Source organism: Patella vulgata, chromosome 4, assembly GCF_932274485.2.
Source record: "Patella vulgata chromosome 4, xgPatVulg1.2, whole genome shotgun sequence".
Classification (NCBI taxonomy): Eukaryota; Metazoa; Mollusca; class Gastropoda; family Patellidae; genus Patella; species Patella vulgata.
Genome location: NC_065882.2, coordinates 19,173,027 through 19,194,868, shown reverse-complemented (window position 1 = coordinate 19,194,868; position 21,842 = coordinate 19,173,027). Strand labels below are relative to the sequence as shown.

The 21,842-nt window shown below is 33.3% G+C and overlaps 1 protein-coding gene across 3 annotated transcripts in view; it reads left to right on the top strand.

Annotated features, from left to right (window-relative positions):
* Positions 1–21,200, top strand: part of LOC126818934 (transcription factor AP-2-beta) — a 60,597-nt gene extending 39,397 nt beyond the window's left edge. For 2 of the 3 annotated variants that reach the window (XM_050546633.2, XM_050546632.2), the window contains exons 2-7: positions 247–720; positions 9,218–9,281; positions 12,847–13,051; positions 18,468–18,586; positions 19,722–19,863; positions 20,322–21,200. In XM_050546633.2, the coding sequence (XP_050402590.1) occupies positions 247–720; positions 9,218–9,281; positions 12,847–13,051; positions 18,468–18,586; positions 19,722–19,863; positions 20,322–20,616 (1,299 nt within the window). In that variant the 3' untranslated portion in view covers positions 20,617–21,200. The remainder of the gene's footprint in view (positions 1–246; positions 721–9,217; positions 9,282–12,846; positions 13,052–18,467; positions 18,587–19,721; positions 19,864–20,321) is intronic. The other variant, XM_050546634.2, reaches the window with a different exon arrangement.
* Positions 21,201–21,842: the final 642 nt, after the last annotated feature.

The following is a 21,842-nucleotide window of genomic DNA, read 5'->3' as shown; positions in this document are numbered from 1 at the left end:
AAAACGAGAATTTTTCAGACTTAATTGGTATAAATATATCTTTTACGGTTGAAATTCTAACAGATAATATATATTGTGATCATAATGTTGTGTTTTTACTCCATTTTATTTCAGCTTCAAAGAACGATTTTGGAATTATGCTAATGACTTCAGAATGAATTCATGTGACAATTTTTTGTGATATTCTGTTTTTCTTTAGCATTTTAATTTAAATTGAATATTCATGTTCTTTATTTTTCATTTCAGGACCGGCGGTCGGATTTGGTGTGCAGTCAGAGTGGACTGGGACAACTCGTCAGTTCAACCTCAGGGTCATTTTCCACTGCTCCGCGCCTCTCCCATACCCCAACCACAGACTTCCAACCGCCTTATTTCCCCCCACCCTATAATATTCCCACACAACAGCCTGTAGAATTTCACCCCTCAGTTAGTGCCGATCCCTATGCACATTTGAACAGTTTCCATCAAGCTCCACAACATCATTATAACCAACTTCATAGCAGTGACAGAAATGTATTACGACATAGAGATGACATACACAACATGCACCATGGATTCCCAGGAATGTACGATACACGACGAACAGATTACAGTGGAGTTCGACGACCAGAGGTTTTCATGCATGGGGGACACCCAGGACTCACCCTCGGGGAACAAGATCCATCCCTCCTCGGTCTTCATCACGGCAATCCACTCTCAGCAATCGATGACGGAGGACAGGTAAGACGTATTCATTTATCTACTTGAAATGTATTCTTATATTCTAGACAAATAACAGCACACACTATCATTATTCAATACACCAAGAAATAAGCATGCATTAATATTGTTATATTTAGGAAATTTTAAAATTACAATAATAATATTTATTATTAAAATATATTAGGAATATTATAAACTTTGAATTAGTAAAACGCATAAAGTTGGCCACATGAGCAATTAATTTACACATTTATTAATTTACTCAAATATATTATATGAAATATTCACCAATACAATATATCTGCCGAGATGAGTTGACAATAAGAATATTGAATATAGGGCCTACATATATAATATTATATATACAGTTTATATTATATTTTACTATTTAATGTAAGTTTAAATATTCCCTTTGTAAAATGAATCATAAAAACGTCCCATTTAATTCTCTTCTAGGGTTGAACGTGTTAGAAATCTCATATTTTGCCATTTATTATTGTATAGTTATAGTTGATCAAATGAGAACATATTCATAAAATATAAAAGCGACAGGATATCTGTTTCATCAAAACACACCGAATAGATTGACAAGTTGCTGTTAATTGCTCATAAGGATTTACCCCCTCTCATTAACGTAGAGCCAATGGACCCCAAATAGTGTGCAATCTTCATCAACATCTACAAATTGACATTGCTATGATAAGTGGTGCGCCAAGGTGTAGGTGTATGTCGGTGCATTTTATGTGTTTTTATAAATAATTTGCGAACTCGGTAGATGAAATAGGTTTAATCAGATAACGCAAGGACTCGAATAAAGGATTAAATATGATTATCGATGTAACACGAATAATTGATGTATTAAATAATTTCAGTGAAACCGGCTATATTAAAGGCAGCTTAAACGAATTTTTAAAATAGTTTCCCGGATTCGCTTAATTTACGCCTTGGTAATTCAGTGAAACAACCTATAATTTAGACAGCTAAAACGAAATTATTAGAATTGTTTCCTACTTTCACTGGACGATGATAATGAATTAATTTGTATCTTGGTAATTTATCAAAGGATTGCACAATCATGAAGAACATTTAAGAGACGCGTAGAGTGCATATTGTACGGTTAAAACATCAAAATCCCAATAATAAAATGAATTAGTCTCACGAGAAGAGATAATAATAGTTTTGTAGAAAATGTTTTTGTTTAAGTAGATATGACCACTCATAAAAGAGAGAAGGTAGTTCGAGCATATCTAAATACAAAACAAAGAAAGTTTTGGAACGATGTAAATCTCGTTTGTTAGGTACAAATTGGACAGTGAAAAGAAAGTAATAAAATTTACATGTATCAAGGGAATGAAGACATTTGTAATTTGATATTGAGTGTAAAGCTTGACGATGGCAACTATCGCATTCTAATCACTGGTTCGGTCCCCAATCTCCGATAAACTACACTGCAAAAGCTCCGTCCACTACCCGAACACAAATCGGTTTTTCGTTTGATCTGAACAAATCATGCTATCAGCATTGATCCTAGCCTCATATTGACGTTTTCAAGACAGTTGATGAGAGCAGACAAAGACATTTGTTTGCAGAATATTAGAGCGCACTGCTTCCTAATTTGTCCATATTTTCAACTCCAAAGGAATTCTATATTAATATTTTCTTCGTGTTTGATTAGCCAATATTTCGAGTCGTAATGGCATCCCTGACTATATAATTTGCTACTAGTCACCGTTTGCTTGTGTACTTTAAGACAGATTTTCCTTCTATATAACTAAAGTAACAAAAGAGTTTATTAGTAGAAGCCCCCATAGTAAACAGACAGGATGATATATCGATGTTTTTACTTTTTACAACAGAAGTCACATCAGGGTCAAACGCTATATATATGCAGAATGGAAATCTTGAAACAAGAAAATAACTTGTATATATATATACTACAATATCATAATAATTATTTCTCAGTTGAAACGTCTGCTGTCCCTTTCAACAATTACTGAAAATAATCTAATAAGTTTGACTAAACAATTTCACAAAATAATTTCTACCGATAATATATTATCTTCCATTAAAACATGTGCAAATGGTTAAGTAATCAAAAAAATGGAAACCAATTTAGTAATTTATCAAGTGAATTTCGACCAATTATATTCGAGTTTCAGCACGTCAAAGCTTAATACAAAATGTGCTTTTAACAATCTGTTTGAGTGACGTAGGCAAATAAAAAAGCACGTGGCCAATCTGCTTGAGTGCCTTATCTATCAGTCATTCTGGTGGTTATGTTGTTTTAATTAGAACGTCGAGGGAAAGTCGAGTTGACCACTAAAAACATTAGAGACCAATTCGTTGATGATCCTACCCTCCACAGCGTTTCATCAGCTTAGTAGCCAATATCTGTCACTTTGACTACATTAAAGTCAATGTTCTATCTCCCTGGTCCCCATTATTCAAATAAGGTGCCAGATAATTTAAATATGATATCCTTTGATGACACCATTATCTTATTTATAACACGTGGACTTGGTTTCCAGTTTATTTTCATTCCTGTCTGGATCAACACGCCATTTTCCTTTTACGTCATCAGCATGCAATGGCTTGTTAGCAGCACTGAGAAAGTTTTAACTGATACGGCCAAATAATAACAAACATTTTCAATTAGTACACACAAATAGTCCCTTTTACACGCGTCAAAGCTTTCAGCCATAGAGCTGACGTGTGTTTATATATTACGTCATTTATTGGCATACTGACGTCATCACTACCTGCCACTGACATGGGCCTAGTGTAGTAATACACAACGTCTTTTACATTTTTATCTCCACGCAATTCAGCAGCATCCTGGTTATCTTTTAACTGTCGTCTGTCATTTGCGTTAGCAAGTGTTCACTCAATTTGATTAGGCAACAACTAGATAAGATATGTGATAGAACACGATTGATCTTTTCTAATTTGTTTGTGAATTCCGGATATGAAATTATTTAATAGGTGCGGTTATTGTCGTATTGCATGTTGGGAATAAAGTACATGATTTTTTTGATATTTGGATAGCAGATAATATTAAATTTACATGTTTGAAGTGTTAAAATAAGATAATTGATATAAAAGAACGCACAAAAGGTCGAATAATTACGATTGCGAAAATAGCGCGGTTCGTCAAAGATGACTGAAATATTACAATATCACGGAAAGGTACCAGATATGATACGTAAACACAACAAACAGTTTCGTCCCATTTAAATCCTATTTATCTACTTGTAAGTAATTTCTAATAGCTACAAGATGAAGATGAACAAGGCTAGGTCAGGGGTATCCAGTCTAATATCCCTCCGGGGATAACTTGCATTGATTATCTACAGTTACGCCGAGTTTACCACTGCTGGAGATCTCCTCATTTATAACCTTAAGAAAGTGGCTCTGTCGTGAGTTTTAATTACTTCTCCCGCTTCGGCTTCACTCGCAGTTCTGGAGACAAACCCTGGCATTGATTTAGAGAAAAAGTAACAATTAGGTCTCCAAGTTGACAGAACGGGATTTTTTTCATTAAAGTGTCCGAAAAATGGTGAAGCAAGTCGTGTATCTCTGTGTCGACTTGCCGTCTGCTTGTCAATAGACACCGCCATTAAGTTTATACAAGTTGACCAGTTTTCTGTTAAATAACCCCTTTCATGACGTGTGGAGCGACATACGATTCCACCTTCCTCCAATTTCAATCTTGGCATGATGCTATTTTATGTTTGATCAGCTACTAAATTACGAAGATTTGTCCAGAATTTAAACACTGGAGTACATTGAGTTTTCTGCTCCCCAAAACTTCTAAAAGCTGATTTGCACAGCAACAAAAATAGAATTATGTTGAGAATAAATCAAATATTTTGTGGGGAAACTGTGTACTTTTCATGATTAATTTGTTAAATTGTATTTCCATTTACAAAACACAATATTACGTTTTGATTGAGTTTGGTATTTGCAAATTTCTGAAAACCACAATACAATTTGCAACGCATACAAATTATGATTTCCATTCATAGGCTCTCGTGTGGCTTAAAAGGATAATACAGTTGTGATTCATTTTTTATTAATGTATGAATAATAATAAGCTTTATTAGCGACTGTATTTTATTTTATAACACTTTTACTTAGATTTATAATTCCTAACGGAATAATCACTTCATGAGATTTTATCGATTAAAAATTCGTTTTTTGAATTCAAAGAATAGAACAGGCTAACGTAAACAAAACATCTGTAGGCTACTTATGGTCTCTTTCTACACGAATAAATACGTTCGGGTTTCACGTCAATTTTTCAGCACTTACTGGATAATTTCATAAATGTATAGAAATTCGTTCCGCAATTGAACTCCCACTTTCACCTACAATCCGAAACCCCACCGAGATAAACTTTGCTGATTTGTTTGTGCGTTTGAAAAATCTGCTTTTCTAATGATTCCCCCTGCTTGAAGTCAATTGTTTGAGAAGTATGAAACATACCGGGGTATTTAATTGAGAGCACGTCTGATTGAAGACTTTTCAAGAGGTGTGTGTAGAAATCTCTACCGTGAAAATTCGCACCATGTAGCGTTAATAAGAAATGAAACGCAATAGAGGTTTTGAAACGAGAACTACCTCATACGGTGCTGAGGATAAACGTTAGGATTCCATGGGGTGGCGTATTGTAATGAATTTCGTTTGATCTCGGAGCGATTTGACTAATTAGTGGCTTTTTAGTTTTTTGTAAAGTGTGATAAAACATCTTGAACAGAATGAAAACGTCTTAGCGTCTTGTATTACCCGACATTCAGAAAAGAGAGGCGGCCATTGTGACGTCTGAAACTTCTCGCAAGATCAGTGATATAAGTCGCGGCTTAGAAAAGAGTTGTCAAACTAATTGAAAGGAATTAAGGCACCCCAAACAAGACATTTACCGACTAAAGCAAGCAGGTAGTCGTCTAATTCGCCAAAATAACTATAACGTAATGCTTTACGGGTCTTGACGTAATTCAGTCCGGGCTGCGTGGATTCTAATGGGTGTTCAGACAATGATATAATTACTAGCGGGCTGCTTGGTTAGAAACTCAATTAGTGTAATATCACGGGTATAATGTACATATTCTATATAACAGTCAAATACCAGACACTATTTAGTTGATATATGTTACTATACAACAGCTCTTAAACCAATTATGTTATGCAATGTTGTTTCACAAGTGCCTATATGAAGCTTACCCTTAAGAGACTTTGTAAATTCCGCTTTCTTGTCGTACCTTTCCCCAATTCGAGCATATCCCCATTTATTTCAATGTTCCAAGCAATTAGTTATGTAAGTGGTTGTATTTTATTAACATATCATGTATAATAAATTATCTTTAGCCACATAATTTAAATAAATAAAATAAATATACTGTTAGATATTTAACAAGACAGTTATTACAGGTATATCTGTCGTTTTGAAATTCATATTAATCTAATTTACAATATAATATTCTAATATTGTACAATACAATCATACTCCATTATCCATTAAGTTGTTTCACTCGAATAAATGCCTACCAATTCTTAAGGCACTAAACGTTCTTTTAATATAAAATTGTGGAGAATCATCATACAAATGGATAATGGCTGGGGAATTAACAAAGATACTATTATGGCGTGTAAAATGAGCATATGTCTGCCAATCACCACCTCACAGACAGAAAATCGATCCTACTCGCTCATTCATTTATCAACGGTAAAAATTGGAAAATGTTGTCTTTTAAGAGGCAACTAACACCGACCGTCGCCACATATCGAACAGTGAAAATAAGCGAACTGTGCAAACTAAATGTATCGAAAACCGATTCTACATTTTGAATTGTAAATCTTTTGTCCTGATTGAAGACAATCTGGATATATATGTCACTAATTCGCGTGAAGACGACACGAACGAATATGGCTCTCCCAAAAGCGCAACCAAAATCGTAAATTCAAAACATTATTGGACAAATTGAACGGAACATGTATGGTGAGTTTCATTGGCCACCATGACACTCCTGACAATGAGTAAGTTCGCCACCTCGTATTCTGATATTCAATAATGAATCTTTTTGAAGGAGATTTCATCACCAGTGCTTGTAACAGAAGGGAAGCTAAGGTCGTTTCCGTCATTTCACGGCTAAAGTTGCTAATCTATTTGTCGTGTAAAACGAGCGAGTAATGCAACGCTGTTAGCTGACGAGCTTTGAAAGGGAATGGCAGAAAGGTTATTCTGGCGTACATCCTGTCGGTTCAGTTCTTGTTATTATTAAATGAAAGCGATTTTAGCGATCACCGTCTGAGCTCTATTGCAATGTTTACCTATATTACTGTTCATTGTATGACAAGTTTTGAGAGAAAGCACTAAGCCCGATGAACATACGCTCTTTGCCAAATTGATGAATATTTTTCGTGACAATTTTTACGGTGTTAATTGAGACATAAATGGTTTATGGTGCACAAGAAAGAAAAATGTTGCATGATTCTGTAGCATCTGTAAAATCGAACTCGTTTGAAATCATTGCGTTGTTTGTAATATGAATATTAGCACAAGTACGCCAATTAAACAAAAATCTATGGAAAAGCTATGGGTACTATAATAGCACCATGTTAACATAGATGTATATAGAATCCATTGAGATTTCGTGAGTTATATTTAAATATACAGGTATACTGTACCTGAAATAACGTAGAGATTAGGAATGATGAACCCATAATACACAGGGTGAAGAAGATAAACGACGTTGATAAGTAAACAAAGCCATGAATACAACCTAACCATCCGCTATACAAACCTTTTACCTCGACAAATTTATTTCACCTACCTTTTCCGCCCATATAAAACAAGGGCGGTATTTTAACAAAAAACTACGAAAAGCTGTATAAAACGTTTTGTATTTGGCTTTTGAAAATCTTGTCAATCCACTTCATAAAATGAATTTTATGTAAAGGATGAAATGAGAATTTACTGAAAGAAAACGGCCAATTGAGACTCAATTGAAAACATCAAACTAGACGAATAATAACATTTTTACTCACAGAATTAAAAAATAATATTCTTAGATTAAGTCTATATAAACTGCTTTTGTGAACGAGCCTATAGAATATTAATTTTTATAATCATATTATTCTTTCTAGTCGTGTTGATTTTGTTACTAAAGGATAACAATACCCCGTGATCGCAAATAGGTCACATGGCATGATTGTCTGAAAGACATTTAATAAATTATTAACGAATACTTTTCTTTACAGACCTTAAGCTATGAATGTGAAACCAAAACATGTTACAACGCGACATTTTCATTCGCAACCAATTATAATACGAATGCATAACAATAGTCGTTAGCTTTAATACTTTCTACGTGAATGCGAAATTTTCACTTTACCCGTCTACAAATAATTTAAATATCCTAAGAAACAGGCAAGGAAATGATATGTGTTCATTAATGTTGTTATATTTAAAGATGATTCAAGGATATCTATCTATCTAAACTTCTCATGTGAAAGCGAAATTGTATAATTTGAACTATATAAGTCCAAAAATAATAAAAAGAATCACGAAAAAGCCAAGGAATATATATTAATATTTGATGTATTTTCATTTTGTTGTCTTGTTTATATACATGTATATGAACCAAGTATATCTAGGTCATGCAATTTGTTTTGAAGTTAATAATAAGATATATTACGAGTACAATACGAAAGTATGGCAAAGCACAAAAAGAGGGGTTTCTGAATGAATGGGATACTGGTATATAACGACTACCTGTAACAACCTATCTTGATATATAGAACTAGACACACGGGCCCTTTCATCTTCTTCTTTACCCTGTATCTGTATAGATAACATCACATTCTTTGAAGTTATCATCGAAAAGAAAATTCGCTATTTCACACAATTTGGAACATAATAATTTACGTTTATTAAAGAAGAGTCCATTTTGGATTTGCCCGGTAGATTACGTCGAGCTTTGTGCCTGTAGGCCATTATTGAAGGACGCATCAAAATGTAAAAATATAAATTATTGTTTTGCCCCTCCTTTTAACGTCAGTAAAGGTAATTCTAAATAATCAGTTATTATAGAATCTAGTATATTTCACATTGCAATAGCTGCATGGGTTTATTTTCTCCTCACCTGAAACGTAGCCCCTGAGCGGAAGGATAAACATTCGACGTGTTGACAATATTGATTGTATAGAAATTACTAAAGCCTTTGATAAGGTTTGACACCATGGATTTTTACTTTATTTAACTGCTGAGTCGTCGACGTTCAATTTAATCAATAACTACCTTTTAATATTAACCAGTTAGACACCATTTAAAAAGACAATACACTTTGTTTGTACTTTGTACAATAGTACGCATTTGATACTATTATATAAAATATTAAATGAAGACGAAAACGCATACATACTCTTTTAAGATACATATCGACAGTTAAGTTTCTGTATAATAAACGATTAGTATTATTCACTTTGCCAACGTCTGAATGTTTTCTTTTATTTCTAGGTCAATATTGAAGACACATCACATTATATCACAGGGAATGAACAAAATTCTGTCATACGAAAAGGTAAGTTGCAGTAAAATTGACCCATCTACGGGTTAAAAATATATTGAATTTTATTTCAATTCTTTCTGTATCAATACAAAATATCAGTAATATGAAGTTCTGGCCAATGTTAAAAAAATAGATCAATGTTCAAAAATATATAAAAATATTCAAAAGCGCATTTGTTATATTTGGTGTTTTAAACGCGCCGAATAAATATAGCATTGTTGATATTTTGTAGTTGAATGTGCATGCTTGCATTTGTTGAATTTTATAAATATTTCTTGTCATCTACTATATTATTATTTAGCATGTTAATTACTAACAATTAATTAAACATAACGCAACAAAATAATAACAACAACAATTTTCATAAAAAGTAAACATGTGTTAAAAATTAATAAATATATCACCAAGATGGTTTTTATATATATATTTACAATAACAAACAGTCTTGAGAAAAATGACAATACTATATCATTGAAACGATTTGCTTGACCTAACAGACGCATGTTTAAGTGGCCATTTTTCTGTTTGATATTATATACATGTTAGCCTCGGTGGACCTTAGACTGTAGACCAAAAGACCCGGTTTGTTTTATTTTCTTATTAATAATGAGAGTATTCGAGTATAATTTCACGCATCCTTTTCAATGTACAAAAAGAACACATAGGGGGAACAAGAATGGGCGATCTTATTAAAATCCATAATATAGCTGGTATCTCTATCATAAAATATGTGTAGTTAGTCTACAAGGGTGTCACCTGGGACCTTGTTGATATGTACATTCAATAAACGAAACTGTCAAGAACTCTATTATTAGTTGAAAATATCGTCAAGTGATAAAATCAGTCTATTTAGAGATTTTTTATCAAAAGAATTCCCTAATGGCAAATTATAATAGTATGAAGCATAATAGAAATGTAGTATAAATTTCGTTTTTTCCCCTTATTAAATGTTGCTGCGATATTTGTGAAAAAAAGGATAATTGGACGCCGTTAAAAAAATGAAACATCGAAAACCACTGAACGAATATTGGCTATAAAATAATTTAGAGACTATCTTTTTTCTTTTTATTCATCGATCACGAACTAACGCTGTTTAATCTAAAAGACAAGTTGACTTCCGACGATCTTCTGTTGTGATAAATCAGGTTTGGTCATGTCTCCCCACGCGCATCCATTAAAATTCACGCCAATAGTCACATTTCGTACCAGCTCACGAATTTTCTGTTACAAACACGAGCTATTGAGGGTTGTGTGCAAGTATTGCTTCTAACAATAACTATTAGGTTCTAATTTCCTAATCTCTGTTTATCTGTCAAATTAAGAAAGTTTGCGGCAAATATTTACTTTCGTACTTCAATGCGAGGGGAGGTAATACATTCAGAACTTTTCTCGCCTCGCACAAGAGTTAAAGTAAACGCATTCGGTTAGCGAGATCAAAGAATGGTGACGAAAAGAGTTAATTGTGCTTACGTTTAACTCATTGAAAAAGCCCGATCTTATGTCAAACATATGCTGCAAGTCTGAGTCAGTCGCGTTTTCCATAAATTTCTACTGTTTATAGAGAGAGTTAATGAACTATCAATAAAAAAGGAGAGGAAAACCCAACAAAAATGACTACATCTGTAATCCGTCACACATTGGCAATTAATCATAAGAGACATGAAAAGGGACATTAGAGCGAGTTGGCGATGAGAGCAAGTGATCATCCATCAATTGGGTTTGAAAGTTATTTGTATTTATTTGGTCGGCTTGTCAAGGTAGTTTGGCCAAATCGCTTTTGTGTTGATAGATAAATAACTAAACCCGTGATGAGGTATTGATGAAGAGTCTAATAAACCAGGCTAATATGCTGTTCAGTCTTCTCAATGTGTTTTTTCTGATCTAGACAAGGACCCTTCATATTGGATCCTATTTATACTGTCCTGTTATTTGACAACCTACTCGAGGCCGTGACAAGATGGACGTATTGTTTTCCATCTTGTTCTTGGTATCATTGAATCAGAGCGTGCGATACCGTCACCATTTTTACACTTCATTATAAACCTGATATTGGCCTGCTCGTAGAAAGGTCGTGGCGGTTTTGGCGCTAGACAAATCCAATTTTTACATCATATTCACATGTTTCGGAGACCGCGAGCAAAATCGATTAGGGAGAAAGAATATTCAGATCAAAGGACTCCTGTGGTGTCAAGAGTAATTTTCTTCTCGCTTAGTCCACATGATGCGATAAAAGCATGTAGAAATATGGCCACTAGAATTAGTGCGACTAATGACGAAGAAAAAAATCCGTGATTTCATTTTGTTTCCATCTTGCTAAAAATACTTTGCCATGGCGAACTATTTCATGCCTTTTTGAAAGGCCAATATTTAGGTTAACCAATCAAAATACGTAATCATATGAATTTTCTGTTTCTTATATGAATTTATCTTAAATATATTTGAGTAATATTTCAATACCTGCAAATGTCTGAGCTATATATACCTACATGATCTAATATTTAACTGTGTCTCGGATATTTTCTTCAATAATTGAGTTTAGAAATGACAGATTTTGCCCACAGCCAAATCTTGTAAGGTCATCGTCTCGTTTGTGGTGAGGGTCACACGACCATATCTCATTGGCTCTAAACAACAGTCAATAACAATGGAGGCCAACTATTACTGACTAAATGAAACTTAAGTTTGGTCATTCAAGAAATTACCAGTGATTATTAGTAATTTATGGAGTCTTGAGATGAACTCCACAGATACTGCTAATTGTATTCTTCCTCTCATTCACTACTGTATGTCTTGACTCAACACCTGTCGGGATATAAGGTTTTCCAATCGATATGTTTTGATTCCAACAATTGTTGTTACTAATACTAATTTGCTTGTTATTTTTATGTTTTGTTTTATGTTGTTTTTTTCCTTGTTGCTTTAATTTCTACTATTGCACCTTTTATTTGTTGAACCTGCACCACGCTTACTAATCTCCAAATTTTAATAATTTTTTTGAAATTTATTTTCATTTATAAATATTCATCTTTGAACGCAACAGCAAACAACAAACAGTCTTGTTTTGCCAAAAATACAATTACGGTGTATATTCGGATTTGAATTAGGTTCTAGAACAGTAAAAAATATATTCATTTTGAAATTATAAACAATGACACTAAGAAACACACAGATTAAAATTAAACACGGAAAAACATTTCTGAAAGCATGTATTAAGTCAATAAATAGACAAACCCAAAATCAGATAGGTCTAGTAAATTTCCCCAAATAGTATTAGTAAGCTTTATTACCCTTCCTTAAATTTATCCCGCATTTTAAAATCCCTGCTTTTGTTAGTGTTTTATATCGTAAATTGGTGATTTTTTTATTTTTTTTTATTTGTACATTTTTATTGGGTGTTATTTTGGTATCGTTCTTTTCGTTTGATTTTGGCTGCTAATTTTGAAATGTCTTGACTTCCCCACCACATAATGTAGTATGTGTGTACCTTCTTCTAGAATGAAAATGTTAGAACTCCGATTCAACCGAATTACAATTGTATTTGGCATTTCAAACAAAGACTGGATTTTGTTTGTTGTAGCTGGGATAAGACCAAAAAATGAACACAATAAAGATTTGGTTATATCTGGCGTTACAGCTCCTACCGATGTCTTCTGTTCCGTTCCTGGCCGTTTGTCACTTCTCAGTTCAACATCAAAATATAAAGTCACAGTCGCCGAAGTTCAGAGGCGATTGTCTCCCCCTGAATGTCTCAACGCATCTCTACTAGGTGGCGTGTTAAGAAGGTATGTAGTAACATTACGATTATTATTTATGTATGTGTTTATGTATATCTAATGATGGATGGTAATTTTCTAGACGTACAAGTGATCAATCTGCCAATACCCACTAAGCTTCAAACAGAATATACACGACTTTGATCTATATGGTAAACTTCGGTAAATAGTAATGCGTGATGTTCTGAACATATTTACACACAAATCATAATACGGGTGTTCAAAAGACAAAAGAATATTTAAAGATAAACTCATTCAAAATTTCCATCTTGTATAAATTTTTACAGTGTAAACCTTGACTTTGCATGAATACTGAGCAGTGAATCACCTGCGTATTAATGTCTGGTCCATCAGTCAGTGACAAATATCTCCATGATAACATTAAATCATAGATCACCATTCAGAATTCCAACCGCGTGTTCACCTGACCTCTTATAATCCAACCAAACAGCAAGCTGCTTCATTTCACGCTCAGGTGCTTCATCTAATGAAAAAGAAGAAAATTATCCAGGCATACAATATCTTTCCGGCAAGTTCATGAATCTCCTTTTTAAAGGATATTCAACTTGTTTTACATGAACTGTTGGTCCCCTAGTGTGATATCCAACTTGTTCCATGGTCGTACGGTTTTTCCTTACATCACTTTGTTGGTTTTAGCCATTGGTTTCTTTCATCCCGTGAGCTGAACAAGCCTGTTTGGCTTTTGACCAAAAGAACGATACAAGTGGCGATGCTTGGTTGTTGTGAAAACTGTATGGACTGTGATTTACAGTCGGGATGGAAATAATATGGCCTTTTAAACTTCTTTAATACTACTGAGTAACGCCCCAGTGGTGTATTCATGTCGGGTTAGAGGTATTAAACGGAGTAGAGACATATAAAATGGCGCCCACAGCTTCTCTTTATGAACCATTTGTTCTATTATTTGGATATTTGAGGGGAGTGGTGAGGGTTATGTACAGCTAGCTTTTAAATCCACATTAAGCCGCCATTAAAAAGTGTTAACGCGATATTTATAAACTCCCCGACAAAGCTCATAAAACTGTATGCAAATTTAGCATGAGATTTATTATCAACCACCTTATAAAGCTGACACGAGCTTCATCGTAATTCCATTATTCTGAAAGATAAAACAAACCAGCAGCGCGACAAATTTATTTACATGTTTATTGGCCATTTTGAAATTTATTTAATATCTCACACGTGTCTTTTATGTTGAGATTTAAAAGTTACCAAAACGAATGTGGCGTCTAGTCTCGAAATTTTGACAGTGCTTTGTTCAAAGAGCTTCCAAAAATGTTTTAAAAAAGATTAAACAATAATTTATATTTTGACCCTCTCTACTATCATAAAGTTAGGTTTGAATGATAATAACTCGTGTTAACGCCAACAGTTTTGACAGTGCTTTGTTTCAAGAGTTAAGAGAAATTTGTAAAAATGATAAATTGAACATATTTAAACCATCATAACGTTAGATTTTATAACGGAACGCAAAGCCAAAAGTTTTGGATACAGTGCTTATTGATCTGATTGGGTTACGCGTTTCGAGTATTTTTACTCCAAACAAACTGGATGCCTCTTAAGACCATTGTACCAATAACACTGTACACTCCCTCTTATCGTAGGGTTAACGACATGATGGAATGCACAGATCTTACTACTTATTACTGAATTTTTAATATCGTTTGTCTGCTAATATAAACAGATAAATCGATCGATAAATAAATACCTTTGATATATAACAAAACATCAAAGCTTGTTTGTGTTAAATTTACATCCATTGGTGTCTGGCTTCTATTGTGGAATCGAGACACAATAGTCATCATCCAAAACTGATAATAAATCAACATTGATCGATATTTTAGTAATATTGTTACGAAAGTTTAGCAATAATACGGTGTAGTTATGAGTATTTGACATCCATCGATCTGAAAAAGAACAGATAATATATACTATAAACATAAGTGTCGGAGTCTATCATATCATGGGTGCTAATTAAGGCGATGTTTTATTAAATGCAGAGTAACCACTATAAGTAATAATGTTAAGTTGATAGTTATAATTAGATAATGTATAATTAAAGAAACGAAGCGTTAAGTAATTAATCGACATTCAGTTTATTTATATATCCGATATTTTTAACGTACCTATGCATGTATGTATTGGTTCTTTGAAATAGAGTTCTTGTAGAAACGATCACCAATATTACCATGACTACGCTGATTTAAATGAGCAGGGATCGTTGGAGAACACAAAAAGACTCATATCTCCTGCTTAATAAGTAGAAAGTACTGGAAATCTATTCGTCATCCGATAATAGAAGGGAAGGATCAAACGCGATCCAACACCACTACAAACTTGTTGAGGTCTACTTCATAATTTGCTTATGTTATCAAGTGGTGATTCAATTTGTACATACAGCAATGTATCTTTGATAAGGTAAATTGCCATTTGAAATTCAAAAGTTTCGTGCTCGAGTGAACTTGAATTAAAGCAACTGGCGGCGAGGTTGGAGACAACACCAGTTTTTTTTCTAAAGAAATGCGTAGATAATAATAGTTATACAATATTTACTGGATCTCGCTGTTTAAATGTTTTACACAATACTACAGGAAATAAATACACATTACACACGCCTGTTTATATTCATCTTAACCAACGGTGCTATATATTCAACGACTTGACCATCTTAACAATATAGACTTAATATACTCGAAACACATATTAAGAGCTTTACCTTGTACTTCGTTGTAATAGTATTTATTTTATCACCTTGGTATCCATGTTAGCTAATTAATACAATGGGGCGTAGATGATGTGGAGATTATTACTTTAAATCGTTTTAATAAAAATGTCATTTTCTGAAAATAAAGCCAAGAACAATTTGAACAATTTTAGAAAATTGAATAAAAATATATTGAATTCTAGTAATATATGATTCTAAGAATTAATTGAAGGAACAATCTTAATTCATATCCTTACAATTTCATTTAAATGGAACTAAAACAATTTAATCAAACGCACATTAAAACAATTTAGGGTATTAAAAATTCAATTAAATTTCTGTTGACTGATACACTCGATGGGAAATTTGCCACACTTGCTAAATCTCACAAAACCCTAAAACACATTAACAGAAATTTGAGTAATTTGTATTGAATGAATGTTTCCATATTTAAAGATGGCGGGAGCTCTAAACTATGTTAGTGGGAAGGGGGGAGGTAAACACTCTCTGGCTGTGAAGAAAAACATGGCGACTTGATTGTATGGCCAACTTGTGCTCTCAATAACGTTGTTCTTTTGTTCCAATAGGGGTCTTCAAGCCATCGACCTGATCTCCAGCTCCCCGTGACCCCCCTTTTTCACTTTGTTGTAGCTCGTGCGACAGAATGTGATCCCAATTAGTCTCTATATAAAACAGAATGAAGGGTTTTTATCGCTGTTGAAATTTTTGCCTCCATTGTCTGAGCTACATGCCGCCAAAGCTGAAGGTTAAGACTCTTACTGAGGGTGTAAATCGTCTTTGCTGTAGAAAAGTAGTTTGCAAACAAGACGACGACCGAGCTTCTATTATCTCTCTCGATACAAGACTAAACGGAAGATTTGCGTTCCCTCCTTTTTTGAACCGCAAGGATGTGATTTCAATGAAGACCAACCCGATAAATCGTCTACTCGTCATCCTCGCCATGTTAGCAGAGGGAAATGAGATTGCGTTTGATGTAACGGAAGTTTCCAACAATATTACACAAATAGAGAAAACAATTAACAACTGATTGGGTATTTTATTAACAATACTCAATAATTCGTTCAGTTTTTGTTAAGAAATTATTAATATTTGTGCATGGAAATGTGTTTTGATGATAAATATTTCTGTGACCTGACAATGACCGTGCTTATGTAGAATATGGTAAAGCGAGTACTAACTAGGACGATCGGATATCAGATTGGTGACAGATTGAGACGTGACACCTCCCTCCCACTGTCACCCATTTAACCACATATGCCGAAAACTGGTGAACATTGTACGAGATGCTAGTAATCGCCCTAAATTAGCCATTCTTAGCGTATTAAAGCCTTAAGGTGATCTTATGACTACACTCTTTCAGCTCTAAAGCTGACTGATTGATCAATTTCCTAAATAACACTTCTCCGACCCTCTGCCGAGCTAAAACTGTGAAACTTGGCAGCTGGAACGTTGGTCCCGATCAGGAATTATGCAGATTGAATCCCGTCTTGCCGGGCATTAATTCGACTAATGACTCTTGGGGAAAATTCTGAGCTCAAATCTCAGATTCTAACCCGAAATTAACGAAATTAGGGAGGAACGAATTGGTGTTGATAATGACAAGTCTGTATTTGCATTCATTCATTTTACTTGCCTAGTGAAATTATAACGAGACGGCTCTACTCTAGATGGCCGACTCTACCAGCTGTCAAATAGGGGTGGTTTGAAACCAAATAAATTTCAAACGAAGCTATAAATTAAACACCTGTATTTGACAGTCAGATGGCAAACCTTAACAAAAATTTAACATTCATTTTGAACTTCCTTCTATATATTAAATAATAGGAGTGTCTGAAATAATGCAAACGCGTTCTATTGATGTCCAAGATTTTAAATCCAACCTCAAACATATTTGATAATCAAAGAGCGAGAACAAAAATTTAATCAGAAAGAAAACGAAAATTAGAATTATTGACATTTTTATAGACAATACCTGAGCTGTATTTACTTAAAGATAATCAGCTTACGTGAATCTTGGCTAAACCGATATAAAAATATTCGCCCGTTCCTTTCTTTAACCCTTTGGTTACCATCTGTATTGGTAGTGAGTACAGAGAAATATTTGTTAGGGTTACAGTTAAATACATGTGGAGTGTTTAATTTTAGAATTAACCGCTTGTAGCCAAATAAAGAATAATTCACAAAATAGTCACGGAAGACAGCGTCGTGTTGACATTAGAAATTTGTCCTGCTTTTTGTCCTAGGCTAAGCTTTCACGACACATAAAAGCTTTAAGGTTCACGGATATATAAGAATATTAAAGCAGGGTTGCTAACCGTGGTCTTCGTTGGTCTTTTGTGCGAGATGTTTGAAATTATCTCTTCTCTGTATTGCTAAAGGCCATCAGGCGAGTGCCCATATTGACCAAGCTAATAAATAAAATATATTCCCTTGAACATCTATTATACATTCATGATGAATCGTGCTCGTTGTGTGAATTTTAATATTATTTGCGACTCCCGTATCAATTTATTAAATCAAATTTCCTCTGTAAAATGTGATAAGAATCAAAGTATTGTGAAATTATGATTTTCATAATTTACTGAATCATATTTAAAACATAAACATATTTTTATTTGATGTTCTTGATATGACTCTATATGATTATTTATTTTAAGAATGATTTTTTTTTATTTTTAGGGCGAAATCCAAAAATGGAGGTCGGTCTCTCAGAGAAAAATTGGAAAAAATAGGGTTGAATCTGCCTGCCGGTAGACGAAAAGCAGCCAATGTTACATTATTGTCTTCATTAGTTGAAGGTAAGAAAACTTGGTATTTTTAAAGTTTGAAAATAATTATTTTGACCATTTTTACCTCACAAATATATGTGTAAATGTAAAGACAAATATATTCCAAATTAAAAAATTGAAATATAAAAGCAGACAACCCATCCTTTGTGTCTGTTATTTTGGCTGAGAATTATTGTAAACGACAAAAAAAAGACAACCCCCCCCCCCCACAAAAAACAAAAACAACAACCGCTTACATAAATAAATCAAACGCTGTCTCCTGGTCGATCTTTAGCTCCTTTATTATTGGTTGAAAAAAAAAATCGCTTAACGTAAGTCAAATGTTAAAACATGTTAGAATGCTTATGCTATTGTGTGTTAGCAAGCATGTAATTTCAGAAATTGCTTTTATCATGTGAAATCCTATCTATAGAGAGAGAGATTTCTGATAAGTAAGCCGTAAAATCAGCTCCGACAAACTTTACTGTATTATTTGCCTCGGGGCTGTTTTCTTTAAGTAAACATTAAATTTTAATCATAACTAACCAGATAACTATGATAGACGACACAGTGGTATATGCGGCTGATGTGGAAGAGGTAAATTCCCGTCCTTTGCTGCTGATTAGTGGTGGAAAAAGTCGTAATAATTGGAAGGGAATTTCTACCTTAATGAAGCGACTAATATCTTCTGGATCAATAAACTATCAAGTAGCAAGCAGCGGATCAACAGCAGATCAAGACGCGCGCTTAAAGGAGCATCTGTCTGCATGGAGCGAACAGTCACGCCCTCTCACTCACGTTATTCGTGTATTCATGCGCTTGATTTACTTTCTCATTTAATGGCCGCGTTTACTAGGCAGTTTGACGTGAGATATTAGGAAGTTATTTCACGTGAAATATCGATAGAGCGTCTTCTCAAGCGGTATTAATTCGCTCTGACAAATTCGGTTCGGACAAGAAAAGAATAGAAAAAATAAACTCGTAATTTAGAAATCAGACTGAAAATTCCACCAATGTTATTTTCTTATCTCTTTATTCTAACGGCTAATAATTTTCTTTTCACCAATAAAATGTTCTTAAAATAATATACACAACAGTATTTCTTTTTTATAAGATAAATGATTATTAATTGATTTTTTAATTATTTTTTTATTACTTTTTTCAGGAGAGTCAATACGACTAGCTAGAGATTTCGGCTATATTTGTGAAACAGAATTTCCCTCCCGACAATGTGCTGAGTATAATTTACGCCAGTACTGCGACCCTAACGATACACATACTAGAAAAAATATGGTGCTAGCTACAAAGTAAGTAATAAACATTTTTGTTATAAATAAAAAAGCATTTATATTTTTCGCATATTAATCTTTTTGAAATAAATATTTATATTAGTATGGTTTAGAAATATATTTTATCCAAAGAAAATATATCAAATATTTTTTTTTAAATTAACTCTAAAGCCAACAATACATCAAACAAAATTCATATCTTATAGAATAGTATTCTGTAACAATATTACAATATAAAAGTACAATTCATTAAAATAATTTCATGTCTTACAGCGTATTCTTCTTATACAAAATTATGATACAATATTATTCTTATACAATATTATAATACAAAAGTGCAAAAATAATATCTGTTAGCGATGTGGCATGATTAATTTTATAAACTGAAATTTCACACTTTGTATTATTCGATTTAATTTTTTTCATTTTTTTGTATGGATTGTATTTAAATATAATGTGTTTTTGTTTGTTTTCAGAACAATGTTAAAGGAAATGATTGATCTTCTAAACCAGGATCGATCGCCTCTAGGAAACACCCGGCCAACACCGATTCTAGAACCTAATATTCAAAGACATCTCACCCACTTCAGTCTTCTAACGCACGGCTTTGGTGCCCCAGCCGTTCTAGCAGCGCTAACAGCAGTGCAAAATTATATGAACGAAATGTTGAAATTATTGGACAAAAATTTCCCCGCTAATCAGAACTCTCAAGGCAATAACCCATTAGAAACAAAACCGACGAAAGAAAAGGACGAAAATCGCCGCGAGTGACAACAGATTTATATATTAACATAGATACATATATATTATATATATTTTCTATAGGTGTAATACATGTTATTACCGTATCATAATATAAGACTTGAGTATTTTCAAATATGGCTGCCAAATGATTGTGCCGTGCTGGAAATAAGATGTGTTGTGATAGTCGTGCATAATGTGTAGGATGATCGTGTATATCAAGAATGCTGCAATAAAGTGGAGAGAAATATTATAGATGACAGTTTATATGGACTAAAAATTGAAGTGCTTTCCCTATAACGCCAAAAAGGCTAAGCATTCCATATATCAAATAGTATGTGGAAACAGACTATAGTTTAAGGCACTTTGAAAGTTTTTTGACTCTATTTATTTTTTCTTGCCCTGTGCAATGTTACCTCTCACAACTATGTCGTTATGGTGCAATTGAGATGTTTGTTTGTTCAATATTGAAGGTTTCTGAATTGATATAAAATGGAAATGTTTAAAACTAGTATTACCGTATATTATGTTCAATTTCTTCTTTTTATTTTTCTGTTTTACAAATTTAATTTTCTATAAGAGAAAAATTTAATTAAAAATCTTTTTTTTTTCAATTCTCGTGAGTCTCAAATAAATTAAAAAATTCCAAATTAAATCAAATATTATTATTATTTACATGGGACAGGACAATGAAATAAGGTATTTATATAAGTACCAGTTATTTTGTTTTATTTATTAAAGTCCGTTGAAGGTTGTTAAAGGACCCTTCCCAAAATTTCTGTCTCAAAATTGAAATTAATTACATAGGATTATGTAATCGTGCTTTTTATAATTATTATTATTATTATTGATAGACACCGTGGTCTATTTATACGAGATATCATGCATCTCACTGTTATTATAATTTAATAAGTAATTGTATATTATTGTATAAAATAGACGGGTAGTATTATGTAGAAATTCTTGTGCATTCCTCTTGGTAGTAAATATGGTATGAATCTCAAGATAAATCACGAATGACAATTACTTCTTAATATTTTGTCTTTTGGATGGAAGCCATTTTGTTTTTTGATTGCTATGGCAGACGAGATTTTGCGAGGTTTATGTATTTGCCATGTGAGATTTGTTTTTTTTTAAAAAAAGTGATTAATTTATTCTAGTCGAAAAAGGCATTTTATGTGAATGGAATTCTTTTACGTATACGGCAATGGTTGCGTCATAATATTCATTAATTTATGAATGAAATTATATTACGT